At 39.7% G+C, this 17,134-nt stretch overlaps 1 protein-coding gene across 3 annotated transcripts in view; it reads right to left on the bottom strand.

Moving 5' to 3' along the window:
* The window catches only part of UTRN (utrophin), a 521,915-nt gene that overhangs the window by 294,878 nt on the left and 209,903 nt on the right, over positions 1-17,134 (bottom strand). For all 3 annotated transcript variants that reach the window (XM_061624044.1, XM_061624041.1, XM_061624043.1), the window contains exons 43-45: positions 15,874-16,024; positions 1,715-1,890; positions 671-806 (exon numbers count right to left, since the gene is read on the bottom strand). In XM_061624044.1, the coding sequence (XP_061480028.1) occupies positions 671-806; positions 1,715-1,890; positions 15,874-16,024 (463 nt within the window). The remainder of the gene's footprint in view (positions 1-670; positions 807-1,714; positions 1,891-15,873; positions 16,025-17,134) is intronic.

The following is a 17,134-nucleotide window of genomic DNA, read 5'->3' as shown; positions in this document are numbered from 1 at the left end:
CTGCAAGAGGATAGAGGGTTTTGCAAAAAATCACCTCCTCCTTTCCACCAGTGGGAACGTTCCATGGGTGCAGTTCTGCTTATGGGATCTGAGGATCTAAGCGATTAAGTCCTGCTACAGGCAACAAACAGACCTAACAATGCACTTTTTTGGCAAAGAAGATTTTGACGTATTCCACACACTTTGGTTTGGGACCATTTAGGCAGGAGTAGAGAGCCAGTGTGACATAGTAGTTAGAGTGTTTGCCTATGACCTGGGACAGAGACCAGGATTTGAATCCCCACACAGCCATGAAGCTCACTGGGTGACCTTGGGTCAGTCACTGCCTCTCAGCCTCAGAGGAAGGCAATACCTCTGAATACCGCTTACCATGAAAACCCTATTCATAGGGTTGCCATAAGTTGGAATCGGCTTGAAGGCAGTCCATTTCATTTGCAGCATTGCTAATATCTTGGTATGAAATTATTCATCACAATCTAATGCACATTTTTTTTGAGAATCAAAGGATTCTTCTAATTATTCAAATTAGATTGAACAGAAATCAATGTGCCTGAAATCATGCTTAGCTTAATTTTGAGACTTCAGCCTGCGTTAGTGATCTAGTAGCACCAGTAGCAATAAGAAGGGATAAAGTCAAATGAAGCATTCAACCATTTTTTATCTAACTTGCCAGTAATTCCTTTAGATTTTCTTCACGGCTTATTATAGGCTTGTCTTCCTGTGCATTTTCTACGTTTTCCAGCCAGCAACTAAATTCTTCCAGCTTTCTTGTGAAATCTAGTAATTGCTGATTCTCTCCTTTCAGTCTAAGGGACAAACCAAAGTGGATTATAAAACAAGAAAATCAATGCAAGTGTTGAGAGGAAGGTAAAATAAGAGAATACACTCCATATACAGCTTACTAATACAGAAAACGACAAATGCAAATTAAAAATTAATTCAAGTATATAACATTCTTCAAAGAGACAACTTCATGTGACCTCATGTAAAAGAAATGCCTAAAATGTTTAGTGGGTTGCCTTAGGCCTAAAAATGTATTTATTTTAAAATAATTCCCAGCAATACTTCATATTCTATGCAGAAATTGAAAGAATTTGCACACTGTTGTCAATCATACCAAACACGTTCCCCAATTTTTTTTAAATTATGTTCTATGTTCTATGCTATAGATAAAAATGACTATAAAATTGGTGCAACCAGCATTTTGTGGTAACTAGCATTTTGTTTATTTTGGCAGGAGAAGAGGATAGATTTTTTTAAAAATGTTGACGTAACTAAGAATTCAGCCTCAGACTAATTTAGCTGTATCTTGAATACACGACCTTCTTTTTGCAGGGAATTGGGTTTTTTAAAATCCTTACTAACCACTTGTCTGCTAAGAAGCACTAAAGGCAGTGTACAAATATCATTAGTAAGTAAATAAAATAAATTCCAAAAAATGAATTCAACATCCATATACCCAAAAAGTCCATTAAAACAAGTGAATGAGCAATTCCATAAAACAGAGCATGGGGAAGATGGAATGAGTATGTACAGTATAAAACAGCAGCATTATCAATAAAATCAATAAGTGTTTCAAAGTAGCCTTGGGGGACCTTTCAGAATAGAGACATGAAAGTTTCAACCAAATACGTAATGCCATTTGGAGCTTCTAAAAAAAACTTGTTCCCAGTGCTTCTCCTAAGATACCCCAAATCCTGATTGATCCAGTTACCTGTGCTGTCTTTCCATAACTTCAGCAGTGATGGCTTTCCAGCGTTTATTTAACCCTGCTAGTTTCTCTTTCAGGAAGCTTCCATCAGTAACAGAGAGTTTCTGTACAATTCCTTCTCCAGTTCTATTCAATGTTAAAAAGCTGGTCTGATGGCTGCTGACTCCCTCTTCAAGTTCCTGTGACAAATATAAAAACCAAAATGAAATTTTGTTGCTTACCCAATATGGCACTGATGTGTAGCCTGAAAAACTCACTGGGCACACATTGCTTGTAAAATAATAATAATAAAAATATATTAAACCACTATTGTTTAAGTGAATGAGTAGACACTTGTTATTAAGAGTAAGCTAATATATTTGTGAATATCAGTCCATCAAAAACAAAGAGTGCAAGAACATTGTGTTGAAATCAGTATGAAGGCTTAACCAGAGCTTGGAAGTAACTCGTTATTTTTAATGAGTTACTTGTAATTCGTTACAATTTTAAATAACGAGTGGGTAATTCCATTACATTTGGCAAGTAACGGAACGACTAGTAATTTCCCTACTTTTCAGCTGAGACTTTAACATTTCCACGTTAGGTTGGACATTACTTGGGGGTGGGAACAAGGGGAAGTCAGCTCCTGGCTGTGATTGGTGAACACAAGACATGTGCCTCACACTGATTGGACCTCTGCGCAGACTCTCTCTTCCCTCGTGATCTCGCAGAGCTTGGAAAAGTTACTTTTTTGAACTACAACTTCCATCAGCCCCAGCCAGCATGGCCACTGGATTGGGCTGATGGGCGTTGTAGTTCAAAAAAGTAACTTTTCCAAGCTCTGATAGGCAGGGCCTGCTAGTGTCTGAGAGGAAAAAATGGACGCTGGAGGAAAAAGCCAGGGCAAGGACAACGGAGGAGAAGGCAGCAGCAGAATGGCAAAGAGCTGTGGAGGTGAGTGACAATGATTTTTGTGTGTGTGTGTGTGTGTGTGCGCGCGCCTCACCTTACCTCGCTGCTGCCTTCGCGGCACCTTCTGCCCCCCCCACGGCCTACTTCTCTTCCTTCCCCCCCTTTTTGAACTCTCCCCCTTGTTCCCATGCATACCTGTGTGCTGTATTTATCCAGACAGAGCACTCCTGCCTTTTAAAATGCCGGCTAGCTTTTTATTGTATATTTATTTGAACTCCATCTTTCTTTTTATTTGTATTTTTGTCCTGTTTAATCACAAGACTGAATTGTATGTGGGACAAAAACTGTCTCAGTAATAATAATAATAATAAAAAATAAAAAATCATTAGGCATATAATAAATGGCTTAAGGCTGATTTTTTTGTTCTTGGCAGAGATGAGGTGAGAAGTAGGGTCCTTGCAGCTCCTCCTCTCAGTCCCCCAGCTCTCAAACTCATGTTCTGTGAGAAAGAGAGAGATTCCCAGTCCCAGACAGAGACAACTCCTGTAAACCCCATTCTCTCCAACAGCATCCCCAGGCGGGGTACCTGTGAAGATCACCTCTTGTGGAAAAAAATCCATTTATTGCAGCTGAATATCTGGGCAATGTAAAATTAAAATGTTTAACTGATTAATCCTCTCCCTTTCAATAAACTGATCAATTACATTTCAATTGATTTGCTTATCACCAAGACTTCAAATCTATGAGAATTTCCAGAATATAATAATTAAAAGGAGTGCAAGACAATGAAGAATTCAATACAGAAGCTCTAGGGCACACAGTTAAAAAAAATCAAGGCTGATCTTTGTTATTGTTTCATGCATTCCCCGGTACAGTAACACACAAAATTACTCTAAAAACAATAAACAAGTGTCTCATATTAAAACTCATTCTTACCAATAAAAATAGGCCCCACTGATTAATCAACTCTCCTTTTAGTTAATTAATCTGCTGAAAATTAAAGCTTGTAGCCCTAGAGTTGGTTTTTTTTAAAAAAAAAAATCATCTGACCAGGAAGACAAGTACCGTTCAGTTCACATACAGTGAATTTCAGAGTTGAGATTAATCTGTTCTCATCACAGCCCAGGCATGTGTATTTATGTGCAAGCCCTTTCTTGATGACATTGCCATGTGGTGACCAAAGCAAGAAGGAGAGAAGTCTCAGGCTGTGTGGTGCAGTCACTGCAACACAATTGCTGCCTAGAAAAGAATGTGCAGGTGCAAAAAGCAGAAGCTCAAGTAAGCTTCAATAAGATGAACAGTGCCAAAGCTGCACAGGCTGCAATAGGCAATGTTGAGGGGTTTCATCATTACTGCTTTTTAGGAAGTGAAGGTCAACCACTGTCAGTGCCGCCCTGGGCTCCTACTGCGAGGAAGGGCAGGATATATATAAATATAAATAAATATACATATATACAGAAAGAAAGAAAGGAGAGATGTAAAGGGGAGTATTTCTTTAGATGTTACCCTACTTTCCATTTTTGCTTTCTATTTGCTTCTAGCCCTATTCTGTCACTCTCCAGTACACATGAAGAAGGGGCAGTGAGGGCAACTCCCAAACCTGGGTGTTGTGCCTCCAAGCTAGTTACTTAGAACTAGGTATGTCTTTCCTATCTACGATGTATTTCTATAAATGAAATAGCTTTTCTTATTTAACTAAGTCTTAAGTCTCAGTGATCTCAGTGCAGGGTAAAAGCCTGCCACAAACACACACATTTGCACACACAAGCATCATAGACTGTTGACAATCTCTGCTAATATCTATACAAATGTACATAACATGCATCACCTGAACTCACATGATCTAGAGTTACCTTAGATCTTGCAAGATTTGCAAATGAGAAGCAATAGGTTTTATATTAGTTCTGATTGTCTATTGGGCTATCATAGGTTATATGTTTTTTTCATTTTCTATGGCAAAAACTCCAACTTCAGTGGAATTTATGTGATGTGTTCTAATCATTTGAATTTGGCTAATGAATGCTTTATTCTTTCATCAGAACTTTAGCAGTAGTACTAAAATATTAATAAAAAAGAAAAGGGAAAGAAAAAATACTTTACATACATCATTCAGCTGTATTGCTAATTATAGATATAGATATAAAAGATAAACGGCATTTTGTCAAAAGTATTTTTGTCTACATTTTATACCTCATCCTTGGTTTTCCAAGCTTGGCATGGAATGCTTCTCATACAGAATTAATTTGAAATGCTGCATATTTATTATCATAATCATCATATTCAAAATAAAAAACATATGTACCGCCTTCAAGTTGATTCCAACTTATGGTGACCCTATGAATAGGGTTTTCACGAGGCTGAGAGGCAGTGACTGGCCCAAGGTCACCCAGTGAGCTTCATGGCTATGTGGGGATTTGAACCCTAGTCTCATTTTGTTCTCACAACAACCCTGTGAGATAGTAGGTTAGACTGGCCCAGGCAGGGTTATTCAGTGAGCAAAAATGATGCAAATAGGATCTCTTTTAATTGTGCTATCGACCTGCTTACTTCCACTCTGACTGGGGCATCTTGCAGCATGGGGAACAGATGGGGGCACATCACAGCTGAAGTTCACCCATATAGGAGCATTATCTCTTGTTTATTACAGAGACGCCTGTTGCAGGTTTTGCTGCTGAGAGCAGCAGTCAGTTAGTGTGGCCACTTGAGTCACAGCTTGTTGATCCTGAGGAGGCAAAACTAGAAAGTGAGGTTCAGAAAGGAGGCCCTGTGCACGAGGAGGAGAAGGGCATGAAGCAGTGCCAGTTGCCCACAGCCACATCTGCAGAACAGCAAGTACCATGGTTTGGCTTTGAGAAAGCTTGTACATTTGTGAGCCAGAGTGGGAAAAATGTTGTTGTACGATGCAATTACTGCCTTCCAAGGGTCAAAAATCTGAGATCAGCTGTTTCCTCCTCATCCAATGTGAAGAAACATTTTGAGGTAAGCCTTTGTCATGCTGGTCCTCAAAGAGTGTCCATTGTCTATTTATGTTTAAATTGTGAAGTTCCTCTTCCATTTTTTCTTGGAGTCATGCTTTGTTCTTCTTCCTCAGAGGGCACACCCTGAGAAGCTGAGAGCAATTGAAGAAGCAATAAAGGCAAGGAGACGTGGCCTTCCTGAACCAATGCATGACACCCCTCCTCCCAAAATGCTGAAGCAGCAGCAGACAACCCTTGAGAGGTGGGGATCTGGCAGGGAGCCTGTCACCCAGAGCAATCTCGACAGGAGAATCATTGATTTCATTGTAGAGGAGACATTACCACTTCAGACTGTGGACAAACCATCATTCATTAATCTGGTTCGCATTGGACTCCCCAAAGATCTCACCATCATATGTGCCAAGACTCTGAGAGACAGAATTGAGAAGAGAGCATGCCACATGAGAGAAACTCTTGCAAACCGAATGGGTGCTGTGGCATATATAGCAACCACTGCAGATTGTTGGACCAATGGCAAGAAGAGTTACTTTGGGGTAACAGCCCACTGGATCAACCCAACTACCCTGAAACGTGAGGTCGGGGCCTTGGCTTGTAAGCATCTGAAGGGGCGCCATACATACGATGTCCTTTCAAAAGCACTGCATGATGTACATGTGCAGTACAGGATCCACAACAAAGTTATGTGCACTACTACAGACAATGGCTCCAACTTTGTGAAAGCGTTCAGAGTTTTCATGGCCAAAGAACCAGTGGAAGCTGCAGGCACCAGTGACGATGATGGTGATAACCAGGAGGAGGAGGAGGCTGAGGTGGAGTTTGTGCCTATCTGTGAGATCCTGGACACAGGACCTGAGGCAGAGGAAGAAGCTGCAGACTCAGGAGAGGATTTTGTTTTACCCCCACACCAGAGATGTGCTAGCCACACCCTCAACCTTGTGGCAACACAAGACATAGAGGCCATGCTTTCTGACTCCTCCAAAAGTAGTCTTCTTGGTCCTTTCAAGAAACAGTTTCGTTCCTTGATGGGAAAGTGCAGCAAGTTGTGGTCCAAGCAGAACCAGTCAGCACAGGTTGCTGAGTATATCCGTGAGCAATGTGGTGTGTATCTGAAGGTACCGAATAAGACCAGGTGGAATTCCACCTTTGATGCGTTGAAGCAACTACATGAGCTCCTGTCAACTGTGCCACTAAAAATGCATGCCATAATGGACCGCTGCTCCTTGTCCAGGATCACAGCTGTTGAGATTGAAGTGGTACAGGAATACACAGAGATTATGGAGCCACTAGCCCAGTCCCTAGATATCCTGCAACGGGAGAACGGCATGTTCATGGGGTATTTGCTACCAACGCTCTGCAATCTGGACCGCAAGTTAGAAGGACTGGAAAACAAACCTGAGAGGTACACATACTGTTTTCAGCTGCTGAGAGGTGTGCGCGAAGCCCTAAGAAAGCGGTTTGCAGCTATCTGGGAGGACAAGAGGCTTCTTCTGGCAGCCTGCCTACACCCTCGCTTCAAACTAGATTGGTGGAATCGTGTCAGGCCACCACCCATACCAACAAGTAAGAACATTAGGGAAGCCCTTTGGGTGGATTACTCCAAGGGAAATGTTGTCTCAAGGGAGGCATCAGAGGGCTTAAGGTGGTAGGCAGGGGCTGGGCCTTTTCTTCCTGGGGCTCCTCATCACAACCTTGGGTTGCTGCAGGTAATCCTTAAGGGTCTGCTGTGCTGCCCCATGAGTGTGGTGACTTGGTCACCTTCCTACCTTCCATGTCATCATCCACAGGCTCAGGCTGGACCCTGAACCAGGGGACATGACAAACATCAGGAAATGAAGAGCAGATGATGGTTTCCTAACATATATGTGTTAACATATCCTCTCTCTTTCTTAGATACACAATGGAAGCCTTGTTGAAAGCTGAAATAAAGATGGGTGTACTTAATGAGGACAGTGATCAGTCTTCAGATAAAGACCAGGAAGGAGATGACTTAGAAGATGACTTCTTTAACTTTCTGCCCCAGGGCAAGAAGTCAGCAGTGGACACTGCTGAGGAGGAACTGGTGAGGTACCTGAGGTCTCCCAGCAGGGAAGTGTCATCACTCCATGGCTTTCCACGTGTGCTGCGGTGTTTTTTGCAGCACAACACAGGCATGCCTTCAAGCGCCGCAGTAGAACGCCTGTTCAGTACTGGTGGCAACATAATGACTGTAAAAAGACATTCCTTGTCTGACATGCTCTTTGAGCATCTTGTTCTTTTGAGACATAACAGAAACATATTATAAAAGCATTTCAAGTGTAAAATTTGATTTCAAGAGTTGGGGTATCTTCATTGCTTGGGGGGATGTGAGATTCTGTTATGCCATTATGTTAATCTTATGGATAACATTTTTTATTCTACTACCCTCTGTGTGTGTGTGTTTATTTTTAATATTGTTTTAGGCTTCTTAGATGTGCAGCAGCCAAGGCCAGCACCTTGTAGGAGTTTTTTTTTTAAAGTAACTGAAATGTAATTGTAGTGATTACTTTTGAGAAAAAGTAAAGTAATCAGTTACTTTCAGAGCAATTGTAATTGTAACGGTAATTACTACTTTTTGGGCCAAGTAATTGTAACTGTAATTTATTACTTTTTTAAAGTAATCTTCCAAGCTCTGGGCTTAACATTCATTATGCAGTTAGCAGAATATACATGCATGCCTTTAAGATAAAAGTGAAAAATGCTGCCTACAGACTTTGGTTTATGGGGTCAGGATGAAGGGAAAACATTGCATTAGTCTGTCTCAGAATAGATATTCTGCCTGTTCTCTGAAGCCTTGCTAAGATTACAGCTAGGCTAAATTAAAGACAGTGTTCCCATGATCTGCTGATATGATAGAAAACCCAAGTAAATAGAAGGAAGTCAGGGAAAGTCAGACTCAAACCTTCCATATCTCTAACAACCGGGAGGAAGCATTAATGCCAAAAGAAATCACTTTACTATACAATATACTATACTATAAAAATAAAATGAAAATGATTTTTTAAAACCAGATCCATTCTGGGCATAATAATAAGATAGTACTCATTGCTTCCTAAATGCTTTTTTATAGCTAAATTAAATTATATGAAATTATAACCAATTAAAATGTGCCTAATGTGAAGGCAGGGCTTGGACACCAAAAAAGATGGCGGCATAGGGTGAGAGCTCCCCAGCCCGATACAGCATTAATGCCCTTAAGCACAAAAAAAAGTTCGTTTATTTCTTAAACCAACTCCCCTTACGGGGTATGCTCTGGGGGCATCAGAGAAACAAAAACCTGGACCGCACAGGATATTTCAAACCAACAGGAAAGATATTGATCTCTAGACCAGCTCAAGACAGACTACTGATTCTCTACAAAATGGCGACGAGCGTGAGTAAAACCTCTATTGGCGAGCAAACAGAGGCAGAGGTGGGCACCCCTGAAACAATTGCAGGGACAATCAAGGAGGAAATTTCAAAGCACTTCCAGTCTCTTAAACAAGATTTGATGGCTAGCTGGTTGTCAATTCTAGAGGAAAAACTGGGAGGTGTGACTAAAAGAATAGACACAGTGGACAGAACTATGAATCAGATGGAGGAGATGCTTAGGGACCAAGATACCAAATTTAAAATGTTAAAGAAAGACCATACAATTATCAAATTTAAACTGGAAGACCTGGAAAACAGAAATAGAAGATCCAACCTTCATTTTAGAGGGGTGGATGAAAATGAGGAACAGGACAATGTTAAAAGAATTCTTACAAAATGGCTGCCAACATTGCTGCCTGATTTTCCCCTGGAGGAGGAAGACTTCAACAGAGCCCACAGAGCCCTCGGACCAATACACAGAGAAAGCCCCAGGGATATAGTAGTATGTTTTGCCAAATATTCCAAGAAAGAGGCCTTACTTGAAAAGTCTCAGGGAGAAGGGTGAAGTTAAATATAAAGACTCCACAATTATACTTCAAGATCTTGCTCCAGAAACGTTAGAGAGAAGAAGAAATGTGAGACCTTATACACTTATATTGCAAAAGGCGGGGCTAAAATACCACTGGGGGTTCCCATTTAAACTTATAGTTCCCTAACAAAGGGATTGCACACATGGCTTCAACAGAAAAAGAGGTAGCAAATATATTCAAAATATTCCGTTGGAACAACCAGAGGGAGAAACAGAATCAGAAAGAGGGGATCAGGTTGGAGAAGCAGAAGAGGATAATGAAGATTTTGAACTGATGAGACAAAAAAGGCAGAACAGAGGGAGACTGGAAAACAGAGGAAAAGGAATCCACCCCCTATTTGAGAATTCGAATGTGCAATGCAGTCTTCAAAATCTTCCAAACAGACGCAGATGAGAAGGAGCATCAGATCATCATAATAGTTTCAAGCAGAGTTATATCTAAGTTGAGTTAGGGCAAAATGTAAACTAAAGGTCCAGGTTGGTTTGTGTGAATGTGAACCATTCTCCCTCATTAATATTATTTTATTTTATTTAAGTTTACTCCCCTTCCCCTCCTTTTTTTTTAAGGGCATATAAAAATAATAATGAAAATAAGGGCTGGGATGAGGTCTTGTCCCACATTATCATCCTATGAGGTAATAGGTCAAATGCCTGCAAAGTATAATTATTTTTCAAATACTTCAAAAACTGGAAGTAGAAATTAATTCACTGGGTGAAACAGAGAAGTGCACCTGAGGGGGAGAGAATTAGGTCTTAAGGGAAAGGGAAGGGAAAGAGGGAATAGGAAAAGAAGGAGGGAAAGGGAGGGGGAGGTAAAAGAAGGAAGGCACGGGAAGGAGTTAGATAGTTAAGTTATAGTTTAGTGAAAAGAGAGAGTTAAATTAGAAGAAATAGGTGAGGTTATATTCAAGATTAGTATTATAACATGAGAATCTCAATACTTAATATTAAAGGAATGGGCACGGTCATTAAAAGAAATAGATTAGCCAAACTAATAAGAGACTTACAACCTAATGTACTGATGTTACAAGAGACACATAAGGCCAAATTCTAAAATGTACTCAATGGAAACATAAATTCCTGGCAAAAGGGATCAGCAAGGCCAGAGGAGTAGCACTTCTTTTTCATGAAAGTCTTGATTTTGAACCCAGTAGACAAATGCTAGAACCTCATGGTAGATTTAAAAGTGGAGGAGCAAAGTATACAAGACTATATAGACAGGGTCAGACTTACAACATTAACAAACAGACAGAGTAATGCTTGAAGATCCAATCTCAGAAGAAGAGGTAGGGGCAACAATAAAGACATTAAAAGTAAACAAAGCACCAGGACCCAATGGATTCACCAATAATTTTTATAAACTTTATGGTACCATTCTCATCCCTCATATGACTAGATTATACAATACAATAATGACAGGGGCAAGGATGTCCCCAACTTGGTCTGCATCACACACTGTATTGCTACTGAAACCAGGTAAAAATCCAACTCTTCCAGAATCATACCATCCGATATCTTTATTAAACACTGATTACAAAATTTTTGCATCAGTTCTTGCTAATAGACTGAAAGCAGTGATTACCAAATTGGTTCATGCAGATCAATATGGTTTTATACCTGGAAGACACATAGCAGGCCCAGGACGCCGTCTATTTAGTATAATAAAAATGTACCGACTCAAGGGGGCCGTTTTGGCCATAGCGGCACTGGATATTTATAAAGCACTTGACAGCATGAATTGGAAATTCTTATTAAAAGCACTGAAAAAAAATCAATTTGGCCCTAAATTCATCTCAGCAATGCAAGCCATCAACACTTTGTTCACCACAAATATAAAATAGAATGGGATGGAATCTAGAACTATAGAGTTACAAGCAGGTACAAAACAAGGCTGCCCACTGTCTCCTTTGCTTTTTACTCTTGTGATAGAATTTCTGGCTAGTAGACTTAGGGAGAATAACAAAATAGCTGTAATTAGAGTGGCTCAAGAAGAACATCTTATCAGCTTATAAGATGATGATATGTTGCTTATGCTATCCAATCCAAAAGAAGCTCTGCTACACCTTCAAAAAGAACTGGAGGATTTTGGGGGATTGGCAGGTCTAAAGATAAATTTTATAAAATCAGACCTCATGTGTTATAATATCCCACCTAAGGCACAAATTCAAATATCTCAGGTTTTAGGAATTCCATTGGTACAGTCCCACCTTCGCTACCTGGGAGTGAACATACCCAGAAACCAAAAAAAAAAATCCAAATTAATTATACAAAAATATGGCAACAGGTAAAGGAAGATCTTTAAAAATGGGCAAAAGTGAATATGTCACTATCCAGCAAAATAGCAGTTGTCAAAATGATGATAGTCCCGAAGTTTACATATCTTTTCTATGTTCTTCCAACGCAAATTCAAAAAAAAATGATTGACAACCTGGCAACAGAAAATTGAACAATTTATTTTTAAATCAAAAAAGCCCAGAACAGCAAAAAAAATATAGATACAAGGGAATAACAGAGGGAGGGTGGGGAATCCCAAATTTATTTCTTTATCATGAAGCATTTCAGATTCGTCACTTAATCTCTTTTATGGATCTCAAATCTGAAAAACATTGGGTACACATACAGAGATATTTACTAAAACTTCACAATCCTAAAGGCTTGCCTCTTATTAAACAGGAAATAAGAAAAAGCGCCAAAAACATAGATACAACTATGGCACCAATTTTTGAGGTATGGAGATATAGGAAAGAGATCTTACTTCCAGGAATTTCCCCTTTAATCCCTATTTGCAATCACCATGAGTTTTACAGGTCAGACAGAGAAATAAAAGCCTAATTGACAATAATTTATACAGATTGAAGGATTTTTATACGAATGGACTGCCTTTATCATGAGATGAATGGAAAAATAAATTTAAGGAGATGGGTATGTCATGGATTTGTTGGTATCAACTTAGTACTTTTATTAGGAAACATATTGTAATGCAGGGTACTAGACAATTAACAGAAGCGGAGAAACTAATGTTAAGTATGGAGGCAATGGAAAAGGGGGTAATTTCAAAATTATATAGATTTTTGACAAATAAGGATATGAGTTCCAACTCAATTTTAAAACAAGTATGGGAATCAGACCTGAAATGCCAGATTGAAGAAGAGAACTGGAATGATATGTGGACAAAATTCCCATATAGAGCTATTTTGACTTCCTATAGAGAAACAGCCCTAAAAGTAATACAAAAATGGTATTTAACCCCTCTGTATTTAGTACGGATCTCTAAAAATAGCACACAAAAGTGTTGGAGAGGATGCGAACTACAAGGCTCATATTTACACATGTGGTGGGAATGTGATAAACTCAAAGGTTTTTGGCAGGAGGTGTGGGAAGAAATACAGAAATTGACAAAACAACAATGTTACTTCAGGCCTGAATTAGCTTTATTGAACATTGTTATGGGACAAAACACAAATCTACAATATAAAGGATTTATAGGATTATGCTGGCGGCAGCCAGATTGACTATTGCCAAATATTGGAAATCTCTGGATGGTTTAACACTGCAAAACTGGCAAAAGAAACTATGGGAAATCGCTGTATTAGAGAAGTTAACACAGAAAATAAGAATGGTGGAGGGAAAAAAGAAAAGTAAAGACTCTTTTGAAGCGTATTGGTGGCGTTTTATCTTGGCTGCTACATCGGACACTATTTTGGGACCAGGGCCCTATTCTTTCAGATCATTGTGGATATCTTAAGAATGGAAGTTTCTCAGAGAAGAAAACTACAAAATAAAATCTTGAAAGTTAATAGCCATTAGGGGAAAGGGAGGGAAGGGGGGTGATAGAGGTTGGGGAAAGGAAGGGAAAGGGAGTTAATAGTTTTTTTTGTATTATTTTGTAACTAAATACATGCAAACTGGAAATAAAAATATTTTTTTTAAAAATGTGTCTAATGTGACCACAAATTATGCAGTCGAGTTTCCCGCATTTGGGGAAATCGCAGGGGTCAGTACACCCGCAGTGCAAGATTGTGAAGCATCATGCCTTGTTATGTTGTTTTTATATTAAAGTTTTTTTTAAAAAAAAAAGTAGAACAGTGAGCTGTTATTTAACAGAAAAATATTTAACAGACAGAGAATTGGGACAAAACATTCAGTAAAAGGTCAATATACACATATTTATGAAGTACTTTCACTAGTACTTGAAGGTAAGGGGCTTTCATTGAGTTTTAATCCATTTGTGACCCAGAATGATATGACAGCTACACCTCCTATTGAAAGATGGAGACCTGGCAACTGTCACTCACACTTCGTTGACCTATAGATTGGACTAGATGGGACTGCCTTAGAACATAAGAACATAAGAAGAGCCTGCTGGATCAGGCCAGTGGCCCATCTAGTCCAGCATCCTGTTCTCACAGTGGCCAACCAGGTGCTTTTAAGAATGTCCAGAAACTGCATAGTTCAGAATGCAGCAACATACCTATTAACAGGTTTGGACTAATGTTCTTGCATGTCACTTATTGAGAAGTGGCTGCCAATTAATTTCCGGGCCCAATTCAAAGTAAGTTCTTACCTTTAAAGTCTCTATGGCTTGGGTTTTGCATATCTCAAGGCAAGAGTGGGCTGAAGGAAGATCGGGATCTACTGCTAGATCTTTGGATGATTTGCTGTACATCAGCTATGATTTCTAACTGCCAATTGTCTAACAGCAACAAATAAAAAGCTTCCTCTCCCCCGATACACATCACTCCTTCAATTAGGTTGCTGAAACAGAATGCTTGGGGGACAACAGGAGTGAGTTTTTAATGTGAAAGGACTTGTAAGCTTGGTCCTGCTACTGATCATAAATTCCTGGGCTAAATATATGCTCTGAGATACCATGATTCTTGCTATACGTTCATCCAGCTGAGTCACTATTTTGCACCAGGTTCTTACTGGTGAACCTCAGAGCTATAGCAAAAAACAAAGTAGATCCCATAATCCTGATCTATGCCCACCCTTGTCTCAAGGAACACCTCATCTTGTACAAGTGTCTCTCCCTGCCCCAACCCTGACACTCAACATATTTTAAACAAAGTCCTCCACCAAGTTCTGTCTTATGTGGGGGCTGGATTTGATTCCACAAGGAGCAGGGGCTTCTCAATAGCTGCCTTAATGCTTTGGAATTTCTTCCAAGCATGATCTGAATACCCTATTCCCTGTTGCCCTTCCTCTTGAAAGCCACTTTATTACAGATTGCATTTAGTCATTACTGACCAGCTATCACTATCCTTTACCATATTGCTGTGTGATTGTTATTTGTTTTTAGCTGTGAACCACTGAAGAACTGACAAACTGTAGTATAAAAGTATTAAAAAATAAAATAACTTGACAGAGAGGTAGAACATTCACCAGCCAAAGTTTAGCACTGTGAAATCCTATTAATCTCAATGAGAGCGTTGAGCATTTGCTCATATCTCTCCCCATGCATTTACATTTGGCTGTATTATATTCTCACATCTACAAGAGATCACAGTGCAATCCTCTGTATGTTTACTCAGAAGCAAGCCCCATTTTATTCAATAGGGCTTATTAAGTGTGTTTAGTATTGCAGCCTAAAATATTCAGGCATCATATTGATAGTTTTAGAGTGTAATTCTAAACACTACCCCCGGATGTTGATAGCTTGTGCGTGCGTGCACGCATGGGTGCATGTTTAGGATTGCATGTAGTTGCCTTTCCAGCAGAGAGAAGCACCACTGGGTGACTTTTCGATCCATTGGATCCAAAGTCTTGTAAATCCTGAGGGGCCAAATCCTTGAATCCCTCAGCTACACTAGCCTGAAGCTGGCATCATGAAAGGTTACAAGAAATTGTCCCCCACCTTCCACCCTTGCTAGTGTCAGCCAGCAGCACTTGACGTGCCTCCGCTCCTTCCTGGCCTGAAGTTAAGTTTGTTCTATCCCTTCCATTACCTGATTATTATTATTACCCATTCTTCACCAGTAGGTCCCAGGGAGGATTACAGAAATGTAAAATACAGGATTAAAAATTATTTACATTCACAGGTATGGGGTGGGTCTTAAGAACATACACCTTATTATATATTTATGTTAGAAAGAACATGGTAGATAAACTAATACAAAAGTAAGAAAACAGAAGTTGCACTTGCATTTTATCAAAATCATCTGGAAACCATATTCATAATTCTCAACACAATGAAGCAATTTACAGTAATAGAAAAAAATAATTTTGTCAGTTCGGGACATAAAAATGACAACAAGCAACAGTATCATCTGCAGTGCCAAGATTAAAGGCTCTAAGCAGGGTCACCAAGTTTGCTGCCTTAACACACAGTGATCAGATACCTGCTGGTGTATCCTTGCTGTCTCTATATTCAGGCTGCCATCTTGAGTGTGGGCCTCAGCCAGCAACCCTTCTGCTTCTGTTAACCACTGGGAGAGATCACTGAGATCGCAATGGAACTGTCTCCACTCTTCCACAGACTTATCAAAACAACTGAATGAAACAAGAAAGGATGCAGTGAGTAAAAGAGGAGTGTTTTGTGCAACAGGATACCCTACAAACTGGGCATTGCCCATGTTAAAAAAACACTTTATATGAGGGGACAGCAGTAGCAAACTTGCACTGCTATTTAGCTAAAAGGACAAAACATGTGAAGTCTAATTTAATTGCATGAGTAATAAAGATTGATTAGGTGTCTTAGAAAGAAAACACCATTCACGCATCAGTAGGTGTGCAACGCATCAGTAGGTGTGCAAAAAAAGAGAGATTAATTATCCTTGGTTTATACACATATGAGTTTATTATTCATTCCACCCACTGCTATTTTTACCATTCAGAAGAGAGTTGAACACAGCCAAAGCCTCTGTTTAAAGAGGCAACAGTGCAAATGCACAAAGTTCAAATCATATTTGAAAATCACATTTGTGACAGACCCATCAATAATCCAATGCTGTTGATAGTGTATCAAGAAAAAGTAGGAAAGGAGCCAAACACTATAGCTATGTGACAGTGAACTCATATGAGCTAGTTTTCTCCAAGACTGAGCACCAAGGAAATCATTTCTACAGATTTTGCAACACAGTAGGCACTAGTACCCTGCTTGTAAGTACTGTATTTGAAAGGTATTGTAAGCTGCTCCAAAGGGTAAAGATTTCAAGCAAGACAGAACCAGTCCTATGCAGAAGAACTCATCACATGCTCTATCAATATGCATAAGAGTGGGTAGAGTTGTATTGACTGGCCCCTCCCACACACCTCTAACACCTGGAGTGACGGGGCATTCACATGTACACAGAAAGGCTTCCAGGTTTTCACGCATGTGAAGGGTTCCAGATCATGTGGAACCCTTCTCATGTACAGCTATATACCCAGACACAAGTGGGAGAGGCTACTCAGCACAACCCCAATCCTCACTAATATGTTGATCCAACAAGCGAGGGAACAGTAGCAACTGTTTAGAAGTATGCCTTTATGCAACATCTGCAAGCCATACCTACTTTGTTCTGGAGCTGGTTTATCATTTTCTCCTACACTCTTAGCTTGCAGGAAAAGGAAGACTTTTCACTTTTCTCACAATGATGCCCCTTGTTTAGCTAGGATTCT

This window comes from Rhineura floridana, chromosome 4, assembly GCF_030035675.1.
Source record: "Rhineura floridana isolate rRhiFlo1 chromosome 4, rRhiFlo1.hap2, whole genome shotgun sequence".
Lineage (NCBI taxonomy): Eukaryota > Metazoa > Chordata > Lepidosauria > Squamata > Rhineuridae > Rhineura > Rhineura floridana.
The sequence above is the reverse complement of the archived record's forward strand: the minus strand, read 5'-3'. Positions and strand labels throughout refer to the sequence as shown.